This window comes from Centruroides vittatus, unplaced genomic scaffold (genome assembly GCF_030686945.1).
Source record: "Centruroides vittatus isolate TY-2023 unplaced genomic scaffold, ASM3068694v2 scaffold_1444, whole genome shotgun sequence".
Taxonomy (NCBI): domain Eukaryota; kingdom Metazoa; phylum Arthropoda; class Arachnida; order Scorpiones; family Buthidae; genus Centruroides; species Centruroides vittatus.
This window is the reverse complement of record NW_027122679.1, coordinates 881,743-901,705: the sequence shown is the minus strand read 5'-3', so window position 1 is coordinate 901,705 and position 19,963 is coordinate 881,743. Positions and strand designations below refer to the sequence as shown.

General features: G+C 39.4%; 1 protein-coding gene and 2 long non-coding RNA genes across 3 annotated transcripts; 1 reads left to right on the top strand and 2 right to left on the bottom strand.

Moving 5' to 3' along the window:
* Window positions 1–165: 165 nt before the first annotated feature.
* On the bottom strand, window positions 166–7,013 carry LOC136987035 (uncharacterized). Its single transcript, XR_010882573.1, has 2 exons — window positions 6,977–7,013; window positions 166–396 (listed from the first exon to the last, which is right to left on the bottom strand). It is a non-coding gene; the product is annotated as an uncharacterized lncRNA (long non-coding RNA).
* A 2,679-nt stretch (window positions 7,014–9,692) lies between these two features.
* Window positions 9,693–10,629, bottom strand: LOC136987031 (amine sulfotransferase-like). Its single transcript, XM_067284667.1, has one exon. The coding sequence runs from the start codon at window positions 10,598–10,600 to the stop codon at window positions 9,710–9,712; it is 891 nt and encodes a 296-aa protein (XP_067140768.1). The 5' UTR covers window positions 10,601–10,629; the 3' UTR covers window positions 9,693–9,709.
* A 6,118-nt stretch (window positions 10,630–16,747) lies between these two features.
* On the top strand, window positions 16,748–17,461 carry LOC136987020 (uncharacterized). Its single transcript, XR_010882570.1, has 2 exons — window positions 16,748–17,066; window positions 17,128–17,461. It is a non-coding gene; the product is annotated as an uncharacterized lncRNA (long non-coding RNA).
* Window positions 17,462–19,963: the final 2,502 nt, after the last annotated feature.

Below are 19,963 nucleotides of genomic sequence, written 5' to 3'. Positions count from 1 at the left end.
GACGCTATAGAGAGAAATTTCCAGACCAGAATAAAATAAAATTCCGTAAATGCCTTTGGAGCGACCGATTAAAGATAAACACTGTAATGCTTAATGAACGGAGCCAACGTATTTTTAAGTAACGAGTCTATGCCGAAGAATGCAATTATTGCAACCAAACCTACGTTTAGAAGTGGAAAAGGGAATTTTATTTGTTCGGATTTTAACAAATGTGCTGGCAACACTTATCGACCTCGAGCCCGCTCCGCGCTCGACTTTTTTTCATTTTAGTTTTTCGCCCCAGGGTCCACCGCAGCAGTCACAGATTCGGCCACGTCCACAACGAGGATATACGGGAGAGACCACCTCCGAAAAATTCCGGATTCAATCCTAGGAAGCGGAGCGGAAGGCCGGTACCTAGGATAAATTAAAAATTATATAGCTTGTTTTTTCTAAACGATTGTGTTATTACATCGAGACCTAAAATAATGACGTACGGTTCAATCGGGATGAATTAACTAATGGCTTTTAGTAAAATCGTTATAAAACGTTTTGATCGGCACAAATTTGAGCGTTTGCTATTCTCGATGACATTTCGAAAGAAAATGGTTTCCATCCGATTGTACCCCTACAAGCACGAAATTAAGCCACAAAGGCGAAATAGCTCTGTGGGAACTCCCGTGAACTTTGACCTATCGACCCGGAAGTTTTTCCAGCAGTTCACCGATAGCCAGAGAGACTTACGTTTCAAATTTGAGCTTTCTGGATCCGTTAGTTTTTCTGTACAAGCGTCTGCAGCGCGGGATGAAGAAAATACAGCTTTTTTTGGCGAATTTTGCACCTTTCGATTGCTTATATTTCGGCAAACCATTTATAGAAAATTTTGAAATTTTGCACATTACCTAAGAAAACAATTTTCTCTCGAACCAGATTTCCGGTGTTTGGGGGCAGAGAGGTCGATCCCCGAAAATCGGTAATTGTACAGTATATATAGTCGGTCGGTAACTTTTACTTGGCTTGGAGTCACTGTCGCGACTCTCGATATAGTTCCGAACACTACAGAGCTTAATTATTATGCCTTTGTGTCTTTTATCTTAATTTAAACTTATGTCGTCTACTGGTACTTTATCAATTAACAGGACTTATTATACTGGATTTATGGATGCAGAAATTAAGTCTTACAGATCAGAAATAATATTGTTTATTTAATTCACCTGTACACACATTTTAACATTGTGTTTCAGTTTGATAAAAAATTCTACACACAAACAGAAGGAATGCCTATGGGTACGTACTGTACTGTACGTGCATAAGTCCAAAACTGGCTGAAATATCAACGATACAAATAGACGAACAAATTAGAAATATAGAAAGTATTGAATTCTACAAGAGATATGTGGACGATTGTATAATAATTTTTGATAAAAGAAAAACAAATGAAAATATAATTATGTAAGGCCGCGGATTTTAACCCCTGGCCCCCCTGCTTATCTCACAATTATAAAAAAGGTTAATAAGATAAAAGAGAATATTAAATTTGAATTATAAAAAGAAAAACAGAACAGCATAAACTATCTAGATCTAACAATTGAAAGAAAAAACGATAGGCTTATTTATATAAAATACGTTAAACCCATATGAATTCCTAAAAAATTCATTATAAATTTGTTATCCCGGTTAGTATGAAATGTATATGAATAAAATAAGACGAAAGGAAACACAGAAAAAAGAAGAAATAATTAAAATATTTATTTTAAATCATTATCCAAAATACCTACTGAAGAAATGGATAGGAAAATTAGAAAATGATAAACAATTAAAATTAATGGATAAAGAGAAAAAAAAATTGTTAGATTAATTAAGGCATGTTCCAAAGTTATTTGAAAGAATTAAAAAGTAGTAAGAAGTAGAATTAATTTAATACCCGAAAAAATAAATTCAACTAAAAAATGTGTGTTATAGAAACGAAGAAAAATACGACATAACAGAAGAAAAAGGTGTAGTGTATTCATTTAATTGTAATTGTAACCCGAAAAAAAAACATATCGGAGAAACAAAACGAAAATTAAAAATAAGATTAAACGAACATATTCGAGCAATTAAGGGAAAATATCCAAATTCAGCAGTGGCTGAACACTGTAACTCAGAAGGTTGTGAAATTGTTTTGAATACAGGTACTCCTCACTTTACGACCTATCTGCTTAACGACCACTCGCACTTACGACCAAGAGTTTCGACCCGCAATTCGGGGAATCCCCTTTCTCAGCTTGTGTGTCGGTCAGTGGCGAATGGTGTGTCGTCAGTGGCGAATCAGTGGCGCACTAAACGTGCTATAATAGACTTGCGCGTACTACAATAGTCTTTTTATGAATAAATTTGAAGTTTGTTGCATAATTTATATAATTTTACAACGATCCTATATTCCCGGTGCAAGCTCCTCGCTTATCGACAAATTCGCTTAACGACGTAGTCGTCGGAACGGAACTCGGTCGTAAAGTGAGGAGTACCTGTAATAAATTGATTCTAACCGTGGTATATTTACACAGATTGCGTTCTGTCACGTGATTCAGTGACGTCGTGGAATTATGCTTGTCGAGCTTCTTGACGTCACGAAGTAGCGACATCTCGTGGTAAAAAACAGAACTACGGCTACGGAATCATTCTGTAATTACACGCCAGTTCTATAAGCCATTGATGGCGCCGTTTGCCTACAACGGCCACTAGGGGCGCCCCTAGATATTATTTAAATTAACAATAAATTCAGGGGCCCGGACCGCATCCAGGCCCAGGCCATTCGTGCACTCCCTCCGTCGGGCCTCGCAGCCCTCCTGGCAGCCTTGAACAGAGCATGGTTGGCGGGGACATGCCCCCAGGAGTGGAAGTTAGCCCATATAATTCCTATTCGCAAACCGGGCCGCCCGGCAACTAATTGCGCCTCCTACCGGCCAATTTCTCTAACTTCCCACGTGGCCAAACTTTTCGAACGAATGGTTCTGCACCGTTTCCATATTTCTGCGGCTAATTCCACCTTCTTCCACCCACACCACTTTGGGTTCCTGCCCTATCGGGGCGCCGAGGAAGCTTTGCTCCTCCTTCACCATCAGGTCGCAGTGGCTCGGGCCCAACGGAAGTGGGTCTTTATGTTGGCTCTCGACTTGGAGGGGGCCTACGACTTGGTCAGCCAGCAGGGCCTCCTGGCCAAGATCCGGTCTTATGGCATTGGGGGCAGGTTTCTTTCTTGGCTTAGATCGTTTCTGCTAGACCGCCAATTCCAGGTTTGCTGGCGTGGAATCCTCTCCCATCCCCACCCGTTCCGGCAAGGTATCCCTCAGGGGAGTGTACTGGCCCCCCTCCTGTTTACCTTATATATGGCCGATCTCTGGAGGGCTATTCCACCGGATGTTTTGGTGATAGTATATGCCGATGACATCTTTCTTCTCTCAGCTAGCTCGAGCCCTACCAAGGCCCACGCCCGCGCCCAACAAGCTCTAGACCACTTGGAACATTGGGCGTCGGGGTGGAGCATGTCCTTTTCTGCTACCAAGAGCGCGTCAATCGACTTTTCGGCCAAAACCAATTGCTCACCTTTATCTTTCACCCTCAGTTCGGAACCCATCCCCCAGCAAAGGGTAGTCCGGGTCTTGGGCCTCCAACTCTCTCATACTTTCACGTGGGACAACCATGCCCAATTCCTCCGGACCAAACTAACGCGGTCCTGCTCCTACTTAAAATACTTTGCTTCCCGCCGGAATGGAGCTCGGACCGCCGACCTCTTGCGCCTTGTCTACTCGGTGCTTCGCCCAATGGCGGAATTTGGCGCCTTGCTCCTGGAGGGGGCTCCGCCCTCCAGCATTAGCCGTATGGAGCGCCCATTACACGAGGCCCTTCGTACCGCGCTGGGGGTCCCCAAATCGACCCCCCTGATCTCCCTCTACACGGAAACCGGGTATATCCCGCTTCAGCTTCGCCTTCGTCATAGAGCAATAGCGCATGCGGTAACCCACTTATCTCGGGGTCCATCTAGCCCTCTGTTCCACCTTTTCCAGGCGGCTCCCAGTCTGGCCTCTCACCATTGGCGCCGTTTTCAGTCTCCTTATGTTGACCGGGTTTTCACCCATTTCGATAATGAGAGTCTCCCGGTCGCCAGCCTTTACCGCCAGAATTTCCACCCCCCGTGTGCAGATCAGGTCCGGCCCAAGATCCACCTCAATGAGTGGTCCGCAGCGGGTGCGGACCACGCCGAGGGCTTGATAAGCCTTTACTCCGAACTCCACGCTAAACTATGGTACGACAGGTACTGCATCGGTACCGATGCTTCGAAAACAACTCTCAGGACTCAGATCGGCATCGTCATTCCGAACGATGGTATCCGGGAGACTTGGCGCCTCCACGACGCCTGCAGCGTTTTTACGGAGAAGCTATCGGGATTCAGCGAGCGCTGACGATCGCCTCCCAATATAATCGTCCGACTGTAATTTTTTCAGACAGCCGCTCTGTTCTGCAGGCAATCGCGAACGTCTCTTTCTCTTCGACGGCCATCATCTCAGACATTGCATCTATGGTCAGCAGATTCCCTGCCCCCCTGGACCTCGTTTGGATCCCAGGACATTCGGGCATTCAGATTAACGAAACGGCCGATAGGGCAGCCAGTCACGCCGATCTTACTGGCTCCTGGCGCCGCTCCCTGACCCCGAGAGACCTACGACGGCTCAACAGGGACAAGATCGTGCTCGCCCTCACCGACAATTGGTCGGCAGCTCTCCGGCACAAGGGGAGGGAGCACCTCCGGTTGTTCTCCCCTTGGCCCTACCATCTGGCCTCCTCGCGCCGTGCGGAATCGCTTTTGGTGAGGCTACGTACAAATACGGCACCTCTTCAATCTTTCCTTTTTTCTCGTCACCTTAGCCGCTCATCGGACTGCCAGCACTGTGGGCAGGAGGAATCCCCCGATCACTTTTGGCTGGTGTGTCCAGCGTACGAGGCCCGTCGGGAGTTGGGCCAAGCCCTCTCTTTGGATCTGCACCAGACTCGTCACCTCAGCCAACTTTACTGGCCTCACGCGGGCTTAGACCCGCGCCACCACATCTCAGCCCTTGAGTGGTACATATATAAAACCGGCCGCTTCACCTAGCCACCAGGCGGCGCATCGGAAGAAAAGCCGACAACGGTCACACCTTCCAACATAAACCCACGTACAAGAACAAGAACAATAAATTCAGTATATTATTATTGCAATAGGAATTTATTATTTATACCACGGAATGACACCGTTGCTGCTAGAACGCCCACTAGGGGGCGTCCCGGGCTGCTAGTAGTAAAAGAAAACGGCAACTTTGTGCTCTTGACGACTTGCAAACATGTTGAAAATGTTACATGACCAAATGGACACTTTCCGGGACGGTGTTCAATGCCGGACTAACAACCCAAATCCGGGACAGTCCCGTCCCGCACAATCCTGGGCCGTGTTCAGTAACGCAGAACTAAGAATTCTGAGTGGCTTAGTGGGCGGAGCTAATAACATTCTGACTTGTGAGCCAACGCCACATAGTTGGCGTTGTCTGAGCATCATTGTACGACTATTCTTTGTTAGACAACTGGGCAAAATGACGGACGAAGTGAAACAGCTTTCAGCTGCTAGTTGTTTTTATTGCATATATGTTTTGTCTGAGTTTTGTGCATTTCAAAATGAGACACACCATATTTTATTCATCAGTCATTAATTTCCATGAAACTCTTTCGTTGTGCTGTATCAAAGTAAAAATATTTCTTTGTTCTTATAGGTGTGAATTTTGAATGAAATAATAAAGATGCCAAACAATTATCAGAAAAACTAAAAAGTAGGGTCAATGTGGGTAAATATGAGACACTTCAAAACATGCATATTTAATTTTATCTACTTCTAAATATCATGGAGCAATGTTTTATACAAAAATGTCTTGCATTTAACCTGTAGTACCTCATTATTAACCTCCATGTTGGCATAGGCAAGTCCTTATGGTGATATAACGGGTCTCACATTTTTCACCTCCCAGTCTTTCATATTTTACTTTTTGAAGGTAAAATAGGAGACAGGGAAAACATTTTTTGCTTATCATTTCTCATACATACAGAAAAAATGAATACTCCATTAGATTTTAGTGCCATCTTGTCGTGTATTTCTTTGTAAAATACTGATCCTAATAAATTTCATGTACCAATTGACACAAAAGCCCCATATGATTTAATTGGTGATGAGGCTTATCCTCTTACTCCATACTTATTAAAGCCCTACAGTAGAAGATCCCTGGATAAAAGTAAAACAATATTTAATTACAGACTATCAAGAGCAAGAAGAGTAGATGAATGTGCTTTTGGCATCTGTGCTGGAAAATAGAGAATTTTAAATAAATCTATTGAAACTAGCATAGAAAATGCTATAAATATTGTAAAGGCTGTAACTCTGCTGCACAATGTGATAATAGATATTGAAGGTTGCAGGGAATCTCATGCCATAGAGACAGATTTAAGCAAAAGTAAATGCAAAAATTTGACAAAAGTAAATAATGCAGCATCATTTTCAGCAAAGATTATAAGAGATAAGTTTTGCCAATATTTTAACAGCCCAAATGGTTCTGTTCCATGGCAAGAGCAAGCTGTTAACAGGATGTAATGTAATTTAAACAGAGTTCTTTGAATTTTGGATGTGCCACTGATATTACATACCATATATTACTAAAATATACAATATATATATTATATAGTGTAATTTCATATTTATACAGAATAAATTGCATTTTTAGTTTGTGTATGATACTGGCTACATGTTCTCTTTCTATGTAATTATGATCTAGTATCACAAATTATTTTATTGTAACAGTTTATGTATAATGAAATTTCTATCTTTTAAATATATTTTTTCAGTATTTTATATATATAATGTTCTATATCTCAACCCCATTAAATCCGACCACGTGGTTTGTACTGTACATGATTCGTATAATAAAAAAAAATTACTTACTGCCTATATTAAGTCTTGTGGCAACATTATCCCACTCCTTATCAACGAGGTCTCTATTATAGTACTCTTTAAGTTTTGAATTCTATAAAATTTGTCTTTGGAATATCTCCGATATCAACGAGTCAACAAAGTCGGCCATTTTCTTGTTTGGACGCGCGAGCAACGGAAGCAACGATCAAACTTGCTTGGTAGCTGCTTCATGGACGCGCATGTAGAAGCGTAATCTCGTGGTACCCAGTGGCGTGCCGTCATTGGAAGCGATGGAAGCGCCGATTCCACCTTCCAATGACCTTCCCTTGTATTTTATAAAATATAAATTTTCATATTTTAACGTACTTTGCATTAATTAAAATTAATATTTTATTATAACTGCATTATGTATCTTTTACAAATTTCTATACTACATGTGAAAAAAACGATAACATTGCTATTGTATATTCGAATGATTCGGTGGCGGAAGGAGTGTCGAAACCGGGTCAGTTTCCAATCAGCCAGATTATACAGGCATTGGCGCATGCGCTTTACAGAGCACCAACGTCACGGGTTAGCTGGTAGAAGCGACACACGCAAGAGTCCGACTTTATATCCCGGTTGTGGGCTGTTAGCCGCCTGCTAGATATTCGGCCACCCTCGCCCGATTATGTGAATCACGAGCAGACTAGATCAACGGCGGGCAACCCCGGCCGCGGGCCAGCTACGGCTGGCGAAAAGTTTCTATCCGGCCCGCGAGATCTTTAATAGATTATTAAATTGGAAAAATAACTAATTAATAGTTATTTTTCCAATTCTTTGTAATTTTCGAAAACGATAAGAGAAATAAATGTAGTAATTAACTTTTTATTTATTTATTTCATATTTACAGACTAAAAAAATTACGAGTCACAAGAAAGCGTCAATTAACTACTACGGCCCGCGGAAAAAAAACGTAAAATTTATTCTGGCCCACGTTATAAAAAAAGGTTGCCCACCGTAGACTAGATTTATAACTTAACCCAACCGATAGGAATTTACTGGCATGTTTTTATGATAGTTCTGTATAGTTGACAGGAGTTTTTAAAAAATCCATTAATATATTTGATACATTTTATTCCGCTCTCCCATCTTATATTACTTACGGATTTCAATGTTAAACCGGTGATATTACGATTTAGTACGTCCCATCTGTAAGGGAATGCAGAAAAAACGTGTACAATTTTAGTACAGTGATAAAAAATTAACTGTTACTTTGGCAGCATCATTTACAACCAAATTTAATGAATGAGACATACAATGGTACAAAAAAAGCTCTAGAATTTATTTTCCTTAAATTTACGATTTATGTATCGGTTGTCATAAAAATTTCTTTCCACTTCTTTCCCAAGACTACAGATATTCGAGTACAAAGTAACCGGTTTCGACTTATTTCTACTTAAGAAGTAGTTAAATAATTAAGCGATTAGGAATTAGAAACATAAATAAAACCCGATGAAAGAGCCGAAATTTTACTTAAACAGAAGCTTAACCCAACCAATCTCTTGCCGAGTACAGTGGGGTCTGATCTCTTCGTAATATTAGATGTAATAAAGACAGAAATTTTTCCAGTTCAATGAGAGTGACCGAAAAGTTGTAAATTTTGGAAATTTCCGCGAACACTCGGTCCTAAAACGAATTAGTTAGAAAACGAACGACGGACAATCTGTTAAGTTTGACATATTTAGATTTTTACAGCTATGGTGAGAAACGTTTAAAATCTACAACAACCCGGTCGCGTCCTTTGATATATACTAGTGACGCGACAAAAGAGGCATTTGACATTGACCGGTATCGGCACCCTCGGGATTTGGCACGGACACGCCTACCCGGACCGTCTCCGATTCCATTCATTTGCCACTCGTAGGGAGCTATTTCACTAAGTGGATTGTTTTAAGATTTAAAAAGTAAAAAATATTTTGTTATTTTTATGTACAGTACGTTTCTTCAGAAAGTTATATTTAATTATAAGTTTCATTAAAAGTATATTCATACAATTGAAGAAGTTTTTGTACTAGGTATGTATATTCGTCACACATTTTGTTTTACCAAGTAAGTTTTTCTGATAATTTTAATTTTAGCCCTAATATCGTGGCTAGTGATTCAAAAATTTATTTTAAAAAAGTTTTGGCTCGAGACCATATAATGAAAAAGAAAACGTTATTAAAAGAGAACGACCAATGCCTAAATTAAATATAAATACGTCAACAAAAAATTTCGACATTTTGACCATAAAATTTATGACGAATGACGATTCTTTCGTAAAATTGAAGCAATTTGGAAATCAAAATAGAATAGAATTTAACAATGGTAGACAATACAAAATAAATATTGAAAATTATAACGAGATAATTACGATTAATAGGTATATCTAAATTAATAGATGTTATATGTTTTTTCTCAAAGCGAGAATTGGCATTTAGAGGGCATAGGAAATTTATTGAATCTAATAACGGAGGTAATTATATTGAACTTTCTTATTTATTAAGTACGTCGGATAATGTATTAAAAATACATTTAAAGAAGTATACGGTTTTTACTGGCTTATCGAACAAACGAATACGAACGGGCCCTGACGCGCAATTAATTGATTGCCCCTGAAGGTCGGCTTCTTACAGAAACACAGCTTTCCTATCATCAAATGTCACGGCACGCCACTGGTGGTACCACGTGGTGCCACGTAGGACGCACCCTAATTAATAAGCGTAATTAGAAGTTATATTTTCATTCAAGAAATATGTCGGAAGCTTTCCACAGCGATAACATTTTTGTTTCGCTCAATTTGTCTATAAATTTCTCTCTTAATCTCTTCTTTTGGTCTTCCGTAAAATAATCATCCCACTGACCTATCTTCCCCGAGTGAAAAAAGTCGATTTTCTTCAGGTTTCTTCCGTCGGCGTACGACAATTCCAAAGATAAACTTTGTTTCATTTGGTCGAATTGGATTCTTCCGAGAATACCTTCGAATATTTCTCGGTTGTTAGTCAACATTTCGTGATATTCTTGGCCTAGAAATCGCGCCATCTTCGAGACAACCTCCCGAGTGTTTCTCTTCATTTCTTCGTAAGTCATAAACAGGAAATTGGGGTCGTTCCAACGGGCGTACCACGATAACAAATGATCGAAATAATCTCCGTGCGACACTCGACCTCGGATGAAACACTCGAAGTAATCCGCGAATGTCCCGTTCGAAAAATTTTCGTCTACCTGTTTGAACATGTTAAATGCGGATACGCACGAGTCCCAGGGATTTCGATATACGTAAATATATTTCGAAGAGGGATTGTACGGTGTGAGGTTAAAGGGTAAGTTGACTTTGAGCAGACGAGGGCTTCTCAAGTTTTCTATTCCTTCTACACCGGTCATCTCCAAATGAGGGACTTCCCGTAGCCACATCCGGTTGACGTCGGGTAAGGCAGCACCTTTGTTGACGATGGACCAGACAATATACTGCGTCCAAGTGGTACCCGATTTAGGATATCCTGCCACGAAAATGTCGTCGTCTCTGGGTTTGAAGGCGACGGTTCGTTGCAAGTTTTCTACTCGAAACCGAGTTGATATTAGAAATCCATTTATATTCTGTAGCGTTACCTTTTTTCTCGTATCCTTTTCCATTTTCGCTAAACAATGTCTGCAATGGAAAATAATCGTTCATCATAAATATAAATTTACATTTTAAGTTTATCGAGAACGTTGAACTAAGTGTGAAATTAATACCGGAAAATCGGTCGTATAAGTTAGAAAGTTTGTGTTCGTTGTGCATCGTGGCAATAACAAAAATCAAAAGCACTCGTGAAAGCTTACGTGGACAGTTTAATGTTGTTTGAAATGTATTACAGATTAATCGGTTATTGCGTGCACCTGAAATGTATATAATGTCTAAGTTGTTATATAGATAATAGGCCTATACAATAAAGACAGAAAACAGAAAAAATATAATAATGATGTAAATACTATAATAATGTGGTTGAGATTACGGAATGATCTCAATTTATTGTTTAACCACTGACTATTGAGACCCGAGTGAATAATAATTGCTTTTTAGAAAGATGTTTTATTCAATAACATACTTCGTTGTACAACATGCATTTCGGCCAAATTATTAGTTTGGTCCTCTTCGGTTGTACTATAAGAATGCATGAAAGTTACAATTATATTTATAAATTATTCTAAGGGTTATTTTGACAAAAAATGTATCATATTAATTGTAAGCAATTAAACTGTTCACATATGAATTTGACCTTACAACTTTTGCGTAATTGTACATTTTAACTACTATACTAGTATTATAGTTTTTAACACGTTTACGGAACCCGTTTATTCGTGGATGACGTCGTCCCAACACGTGTCTAATTTTAATCAGTCATTTAAATTGAGAACATCCCGTAATCTCAACCGCACTATAGTATTATAGTGTTTACATTAATTATTACAAAGAAACCACCCTTCATTGTTACACAATAATAATTGTTATTAGTAACTATCATTTATTCGGAAAATTTATGTTACTATAAATTTTATTAATGTGTGAAAGCCATACTGTTTCCGAAAGAGCACTTACACTCGTTACAAATATTGTGAGAGAGCGAATCGTTTAATTGTCTCCATTATTCGTCGCAGCGGATTAGATAAAGTTTATCGATCTCTTTGTGCCACATAGCAGCTATTTGTAAATAAAATGCCTTTAATAATAATTAACGTAAACAAAAACCAAATAATCCCTAATGAATTAAAGGAAATAACACTTATTATGTAATCGCTGTGTCGTTATTCTTTCTTTCATCTTAAATTCAAAACTGACAAAAATATAGAGGTTTAGTGATAAATAGAAACTGTACTTACCTCTGTGCAATGTATATGTATACCGGCTAGTAACAGACGTTTCTATTAAAACCTTGAGACTCGGTGATCCGATAACGGTGTCAATCAAAAATTACACAACACTGTACGAATAAGAAATATATTATTACATTTTTTTATTAAATAGAACGTGCTCAGCAAAAAATTATATTGTAGGATATGCACGTGGTGAGTGATTCACAATGGAATATAACACAAAATTATGTTCTCGTCACCCGTGTTTATTTACTTTGCAGGATTCCTTTACACTTCCGACACTCCTCGTTTTTACAATAATAACCCTTTCCACATATAATTCCGGCAGATGCTCGGATAGGATCGTTATGCGACCTCGCGACAAAAGAATATTCAGCGCGTTACAAAATATAAGGACTAAGACTAATTACTTAAAACTACTTATATGACTAAAAAAGATAGGGAAGAAAAGATAGACAATAGGATAGTTGGAAGTATGATAGAAAAGAATGGGTACCCAAAGTGTCGACGATCTTGGGGTGATGGTTGCGAATACTAGATTGATAATTTTCAGTGTTGTTGATTTTGGACGTCTCTCCAATCCTCCCAATAAAGTTTTTCGAAGTTCCTATATCAGAATATACTTCAGATTTCTCACGAACGTTGGCTTAGGCTTACCGTCCTTTGTCCTCCAGTTGATGCTAGAACAACCTGGAGGTCTTCACAATACGTCCTGTCCCTTCGACGTCTCAGTCAAAAAGTGACCTCTCCTCCTCCACTTAGCCCCCAGGCTACCACCTCTTCTTTGTATTCTAATTAGGTCACCCCCATTTGAACAGGGAAGGGTTAGGGAAGACAGAAGTTTCTAGAAAAAGATGGACAAAAGAACTAACGAAGAGGAAGAAAATGGACTAAATACTAAGAGTAATATATACAAAAATATACAAAATAAGGCGCACGGCCACAATATAAACAAAATCTAACACCTTATCTTTGCCGAGAAAGTTTAATTTAAAACAAACGTTTTCGACCTATTCTATAGGCCATCATCAGGCTAAATAAATCGAATAGGTCGAAAACGTTTGTTTTAAATTAAACTTTCTCGGCAAAGATAAGGTGTTAGATTTTGTTTATACATTTTTTTATTTTTTTTAATATTTAAAATATAAATATTATCCTAATTCATAATCTTCGTAAATGTTAGAAAATGATGATTTAATTAATTCTAACAGAGTACCTCTGATATGAAGGAATTTAAAAATTAATCCAGCAATGGGTCGTTTAACTCTGCCAGAAACATTTAAAATTGCGTGTAGCGCCATCTGTTAAGCTATATTATTTTTAAAACGTTTCTATTTTGAACTATTATAAAATGGCAAAAACCTTAATTTTGAGGTAAAGATGGCTTTTATTAAAAGTTGTAAACGCGAATAACGAGTAAAATCGTCATTAATTTCCACCCTACTCGAGATATGACACACGACTTTCCTTCATTTCCCCGCACCTCTACCTTACCACGTCTTGAAGATGTTACTGCAGCTGTTATTGAACGAGCAATAAATAGTGTTGCAGGATCCAGTAGTTCACGTACGGCGTTCGTGGCAGTTGAGAGTATGGAAGGTGTAGAAGGTGCCGATAAAGTTAGCGCATTGACATCGGTGTGAAATCGGTTACAATCGGTAATGAGTTGCATCGACAAGAAAATGCGATAGAACTTTCAATTGATCTGCCTTGCAGAATGCAAGAGGATGGGTCGTGCCCGTGTAAATTCTATGGGGCGAAGAGGCATATTTTCCAACTTGTTGGAACAGCGAACATTTGTAAATAGGAGATATGGTAAATCCTGCTTTTCTAGAAGATTCTGTCGTACTCGCCACGAGGACGTTTCAAGGCGAGTGCAATGGAACCTGGAATTTTTCACGGGCAGTCAGTCCCAGACATGGCGTGTCCCTGTCTCCCACCACCTGGCGCCCGCCATTGTGAATTTGGTGAAATCCACGATGGGCACTGAAGAGCTACCTTAGTGGCCTCAAACAGAAAGAGCAAAAAGAGAAAAATATTGCATTCGTCTATAGTTAGACTGGTATGAATTAACGACCACATTTATTCTTCGATTATTTTTCGAAAAATCTAATTCCAATGAGACTGTGGCATGCTCTGTGTAAGTCCAGAAATAGCAAGAGATTTTTCAAACTTGTTGTACTCCAACTGCAATAGAAAAATATGCCTCGAAACAAGTGGGAGCGCTGCCTACGACGTTTTGTGCCCCACTTCAGCGATAAGGCGTGACCGGGCGGTGACCATAACTTCCGAAGAAAGAGGTGACCGGACGGTACAGTACCTCCCGGTTACTTCTTTCTTCCGTCGATTTGTTCATTGCCTTCGGGCGTTAATCACCTTTAAAATGAGGACTACGTAGAGCAGTATTCCTTCATTGCTAAGAGCTCTATGTATATCGTGATAAATCCCGTGAGTTACCGTACATCCCGACTCGGAACATTTTCCGGAATGTCTCCTCCATCCATTTCTGTCCGAAAGTATTCTTATTTATATTTGAAAAAGTCAAATAAAAGTTGTAGTCAGTAGGCGTCCGGGGTGTACTATAGATTACTATCTATGGAATTTCAGGACTTTGATTATATAATGGAACTCAGGGGACCGAGACGAGTTCAACGGTACCCTATTTTTGGACCGGAGACGAAAAATAAAAAAGTTATCATACTTTTTCACTGCATATCCAATCTTTCTTTTAATTTGAATTTTAAATTGTCTAGTTCTGTAGCAACATCCATAATAGTATATTTATCCTCTTCTTCAATATTTGTCACGGTACTATGAAACAGTGCTGCCTGACTATAAATAAAATGGAACCATGCTTCTGAGGTATCATCTTCGAAAAATGCTTGCAAAATCCTTGGACAGTTGTTAATGGACAAGAAATATGATTTTAAAGGGGGGAATACAATTTTAAAATTCTTTCAATTGCAGGCATCAATGCCAACCATCTAGTCTTGCTGTATCCGAGCAAGCGCTTGTATTCCACCTCTGCATCGTCACAGAATTTTTTAAATAATTCTACCCTTATTTTAAATATATGAAAATAACCGTAAATTTTAATTATGATGTACTCAATATCAATTGGAAGTTGATCTGCTGCTGACTGTATAGTGTTGTGTACTATATGTGCAGCACATCCTACACCAAAAGTTGGCTTGTGGAAATGTTTTTAGCGTATTGTACACATTATTTGTTCCTCTTCTAATAAGACCACCAAAATTTGTACAGGTACTCCTCACTTTACGACCTATCTGCTTAACGACCAATAGAGTTTCGACCCGCAATTCGGGGAATCCCCTTTCTCAGCTTGAGTGTTGGTCAGTGGCGAATGGTGACATGCGGCGCACTAAGTGTAATATAATAGGCTTGCGCGTACTATAATAGTCTTTTTATGAATAAATTTGAAGTTTGTTGCATAATTTGTATAATTTTACAACGATCCTATATTCCCGGCGCAAGCTCCTCGCTTATCGACCAATTCGCTTAACGACATAGTCGTCGGAACGGAACTCGTTCGTAAAGTGAGGAGTAGCTGTACTGTGAAAATAAGGAAAAAAGAAAATAATTATAAAAGACAATTATACGAACATATCAATATAATTAAACAACCGGGTAGAATAAATAACAAATACCGGAAGGGTCCACCAACAACACCAATCGTGGAGAGGCATTATCAAGGAGAAGGTGACGTATAAAAGGATGGATAGGAACGGATTGGGGTGTAGTTTAAGTGAAAGAGAACAATCAATGAAGTTTTAAACCAAATTAAATTAATACGTTTATTTGATTATTTATGTTTTTAAAAAGCAGGAATTCGTATGGAATTATTCGGTTAATATTGACTTTGAATATGCTCGGAATCGACGGCCGGCTGGCCGAGTGGTCAAGGTGGCAGCCTACCGCTCTGGAGACCCGGGATCGAATCCGAACGGGTCGAATAATCCCAAGAATTTTTCGGGGGGTGGTCCGTTCGGATATGTTGGGCCCCGTCCCTCACCACCCGGTCGCCCCATTGTGGGCTTGGCCGAACCCATAATAGGCCTTCTAAAAGAGGTTCTCTTCGTGCCCACAGGGCGGAAAGAGTTTAAAAAAAAAATATGCTCGGAATTATGAAGGTGTTTTTAAACCCAGAATTTGTAAGAATTTTATTGTATTATTGTCGGGAAATTATGATTATTTAAAAATAAATTTTTGTTACATTGTAGAAAATGTCTTAAATGCTTGCTGATGAGGCACAGACAGGTTCGAAACACAATGTTTTTACCAGTAGATAACATTAGTTTAAACTACAAAGCTTGTTTTACAACTTCCGCTTTTACGCCTAATTAATCTTCTACCGAGACTTTACGAAATTGCTCATTCGAGTATCTCGATTTACGGAAAGTTGGATGGCTCGCTCCAATTCTCTAAGAACCAATCAGGTCGTAAAAGCGGGATCGTAGGGGAAACGGAGCCCGACGTATCCGGACGGATCACTCCCAGTGGCGCGTTATCCTATGAACTATTTAAGACATTTCTCTTCGGGCGAATTTTTCGCCCGAAGAGAAATGTCTTAAATCAATACCGTACACGGGGGCCCTCTCAAATTTACCTAACGCGCCACCTATCACTCCCGAAAATTTTCCATCCCCGGATCCCCAAAGCGGTAGAGTCACACCTTAACCTAGTCCTAAGTCTACCCGGATCGAAAATCGTAAACTATCGGGAAACACCGAGGGAAAAATTAAATTGAAAAAAACAGTTGGCCGCCACGTCGCCATATTTATTTGGCATACGTAAACGAATTTCTAGAAATGGATGCAAACAACACCGAAACCGGTTTTATCGATTATTATTACGTATACAACAATGGAAGAATATTAGAAAATAATCGACAAACGACTCAAATCGTACGAATTTTTCCGCCTCCCGAATAACAGAGGACGGAAAAATCGGCCAATGGAGACGCGACTTTCAAAAATTCGATATTACGAATTACAAAACGCATCGATCGAGGGTGCCTTTGCTTCTGCGAACTCGATCGATATTACACCGAAGCACCTACACCGCTCTATAAAATCGGGCGAGTCCCGACGACCTTGCAGACGCCACGTATTGCACACCCCTCCTCCGACGTAACTAGCCAGATGCGTAGTTTCCTCCCCGCACATTTTTCCTCGGTTCCCTTTTTATTATTTTCGCCTGCGACGAAAGAAAAACGGGAACAATGGTAAGTGCAAAAAGTTTCCTAAAAGATAATTTACCTCATTTACGTTTTGCCCGTTTCGTAGCAGATTTTCGGCCATATTGGAAACGTCGCCGTAATTTTGGGAATGGAGTTGCAACTCGCGGGAAAGGTCGTAACCCGAAAAATCTTCCTAAGGAACTCTTCCGGTCGTCTCTATCGCGATGAAGAAAGGCCGAGAAGAACTTGGAAAAGGCGTCTGCCATTTTGGAAATAAAATACAAAATGGAAAATATCCATGGATTCTGGAGTATAAGCCGAACTATACGCCACTTGGTGAAAGTATAGTCGTAACTTATCTCTACCATTTTTTGCGTTGTAACTTTTCGACTGAGTTTTCCGCACGTTTCTCTCGATAATAAAGTAAATTTGACAAGAAATGGCGTTGTCGAATTCGGTATTTTTCAATAAATCGGGCGTTGTCTCCATGGCCTTTGCATATTCCATTCGATGGTGTTAAAAATAAATAATTACGCCAGAGAGAATGGCAGCTCAGCGTTAGTTTTGCGACAAACAAATATGGCGTCGAAAGGGAATTATTTCTAACAAAATTGAAAGATTTCGATCGAATGTAGGAAAAATATTTTTCAAAAAACTTAACGTAAAATCAAATTCTTTTAACAGAAGCATCTGTACATTTTCTAAAGCTCCTTCCACCCCACGGGAATTTAAAGGCCTTTCATCGCGGCCATCTTAGGTTCGGTTAAATCTACAATAGAGGTATCCGGGTGGCGAGGACGAGACCCGACGGTGAAAATTTGAAGATCCGACACGAACTCATCGGACTATAAGTAACAGTCCGACGTCTTTATCTCCCGGAATCCCGTGACGAAGGATTACTGATTCGATTCTAAACGATGATCGGAAAATACAGGCGACTGATCGTATGCAAATTGACCACGCGCATTCACTAATATGTTCGATAATTCGCGTGGTTTTATTCTCCAGGCAACGACTGCTTGGGTTAAGTGTCATTCGAATCGATACACGAAGGGCATTTAACTGGTCGAGCCATTTGATCCATTTAAAATCTCTATTGGGCGATCTGCCTAGGGAGAATGCCTTCCGGGACGACTTTTTAAGGGTAACTGGCCCCTATTCAGGTGTTCGAGACGTGGTAAATACCCGGAAAACTCCACGTGGCCTGACCGTCCTGGCCAGGTGCCAATCCGCGACCCAACTCTCAGTGTTCGGGAAACGAAACCGCTTGGCCACTGGTGGGCCAATCAGTGGGGCCTTAGGGGGTGGCGAGAAGGGCAATCGATCGGGCCTCGCTCTTGCATGGGCCTCGCGCAACAACTCGAGTAGAAAAAAAGTTGATATTTAAAACTTTTTATTTTATCCTTAGCTATTAGTTATAAGCCGCAAACATCATTTTTAAATCCCTGCGTATATCTTTTAAGGCATTTATGTACCTTAGTTTATCATAGTTACTAATCTGTCGTCTTTATGACTGTTAACTTTTATAAATCTTCTAACATAATATTTTAACACTCTAAATTTATTTATTTATAACTTTTGCATTTCTCGTCAATCATCAGAAATATCTATTTTCAATTCACATACTTTGCACAAAGGACAAGGGCCTCACAAAGACCTGCTGCCCGGAGCCTCGCAATCATTAAGGCCGCCGCTGGGACCAATACACTGGGGATTCGAACCGAACACTTCGTAATAGATTGCTGCAAATTTAATATATGCGAATCACCAAATACGTTGCGCGTCGGAAGCGTTATCATTAAATCACGTGACTTCCAAACCCGATCGTGTGAACTCGGGTGCGTTCGTAAATTCGCACGAGTTAAGCGATTTACTAACGAGTCGGTCCATCAGTATGCATGCTCGATGTTCGTGACGTTTCAAAGGAAAGTCGCGAAATTCATAACCTAGAAATGCCCATTGTCGTCCGCCTGTCCGTCCTTCCTCAATCTCGAGAACGGAGTTAGATAGATAAAAGCCGAGATCAGATGTGGAAAGATTAGGGGCAGGAAGTCCTGATTCAAATTTTTCCCCGAAATGAGCTTGATATTTAAAGTCTATATTAATTATACATACGTATACACGAAGGCTTATCACACCGGTGAACAGGTTAGATCACAAAATCATTAACGATAACATATTACACTGAACAGTTAAATTGCATTCCAGACTATATGTCCCTCTTCAGTTAGTGTTCATAAATTATATTAATAACAAATTGTAAATTTATATAAAATATAAATAATAAAGATATACGTTAAAGAGCAAAGTTAAAAATGACAACACAATTGTCATGGGTGATGTTTAACAAGTATAAAATTTTCACCATCATCACTCTTTCCATTTCTTTGGCCACCGAGAACACTAAGTACAGTATACAAACAATTACTATTTCTATAATTAATGTTATAGTTGTAAAATTTGAATATTAACATCTTTGGTATTATGTTTAATTTTTTTCAATTATATGCTTCAGCCAGTTTTCCAGAAGTGTCCTTGGGTAGTTATTTAATAAAAACATTTTAATTACATCAATAATTTCATTATTTTTATCATCTAATGTATTTCAATCCAAAATCATTCTTATAGTGTACAAAAATGTTTCTTTTTATATAAATTAATATAGACTTTAAGTAAAACTTCATTAAGGGTTAAAAGCAACAGATTATTCAATTCAGGAGCTAGATAGATGACCAGCAGGACTCCATTACTAACAGAAAAGTATAATGTACCATACAGGGGCAAGCCACCACTAATTTGAGGTGGGGAGCATATATTTTAAATTGAATAAATTTTAAAAAATATGATTAAAAATCGCAGCATGGCACCGTGATGATATCGCAATAAATAATTGCTCGTTATCACATAATTTTACCCTACTTACGTATCGGTTTCTATTATGG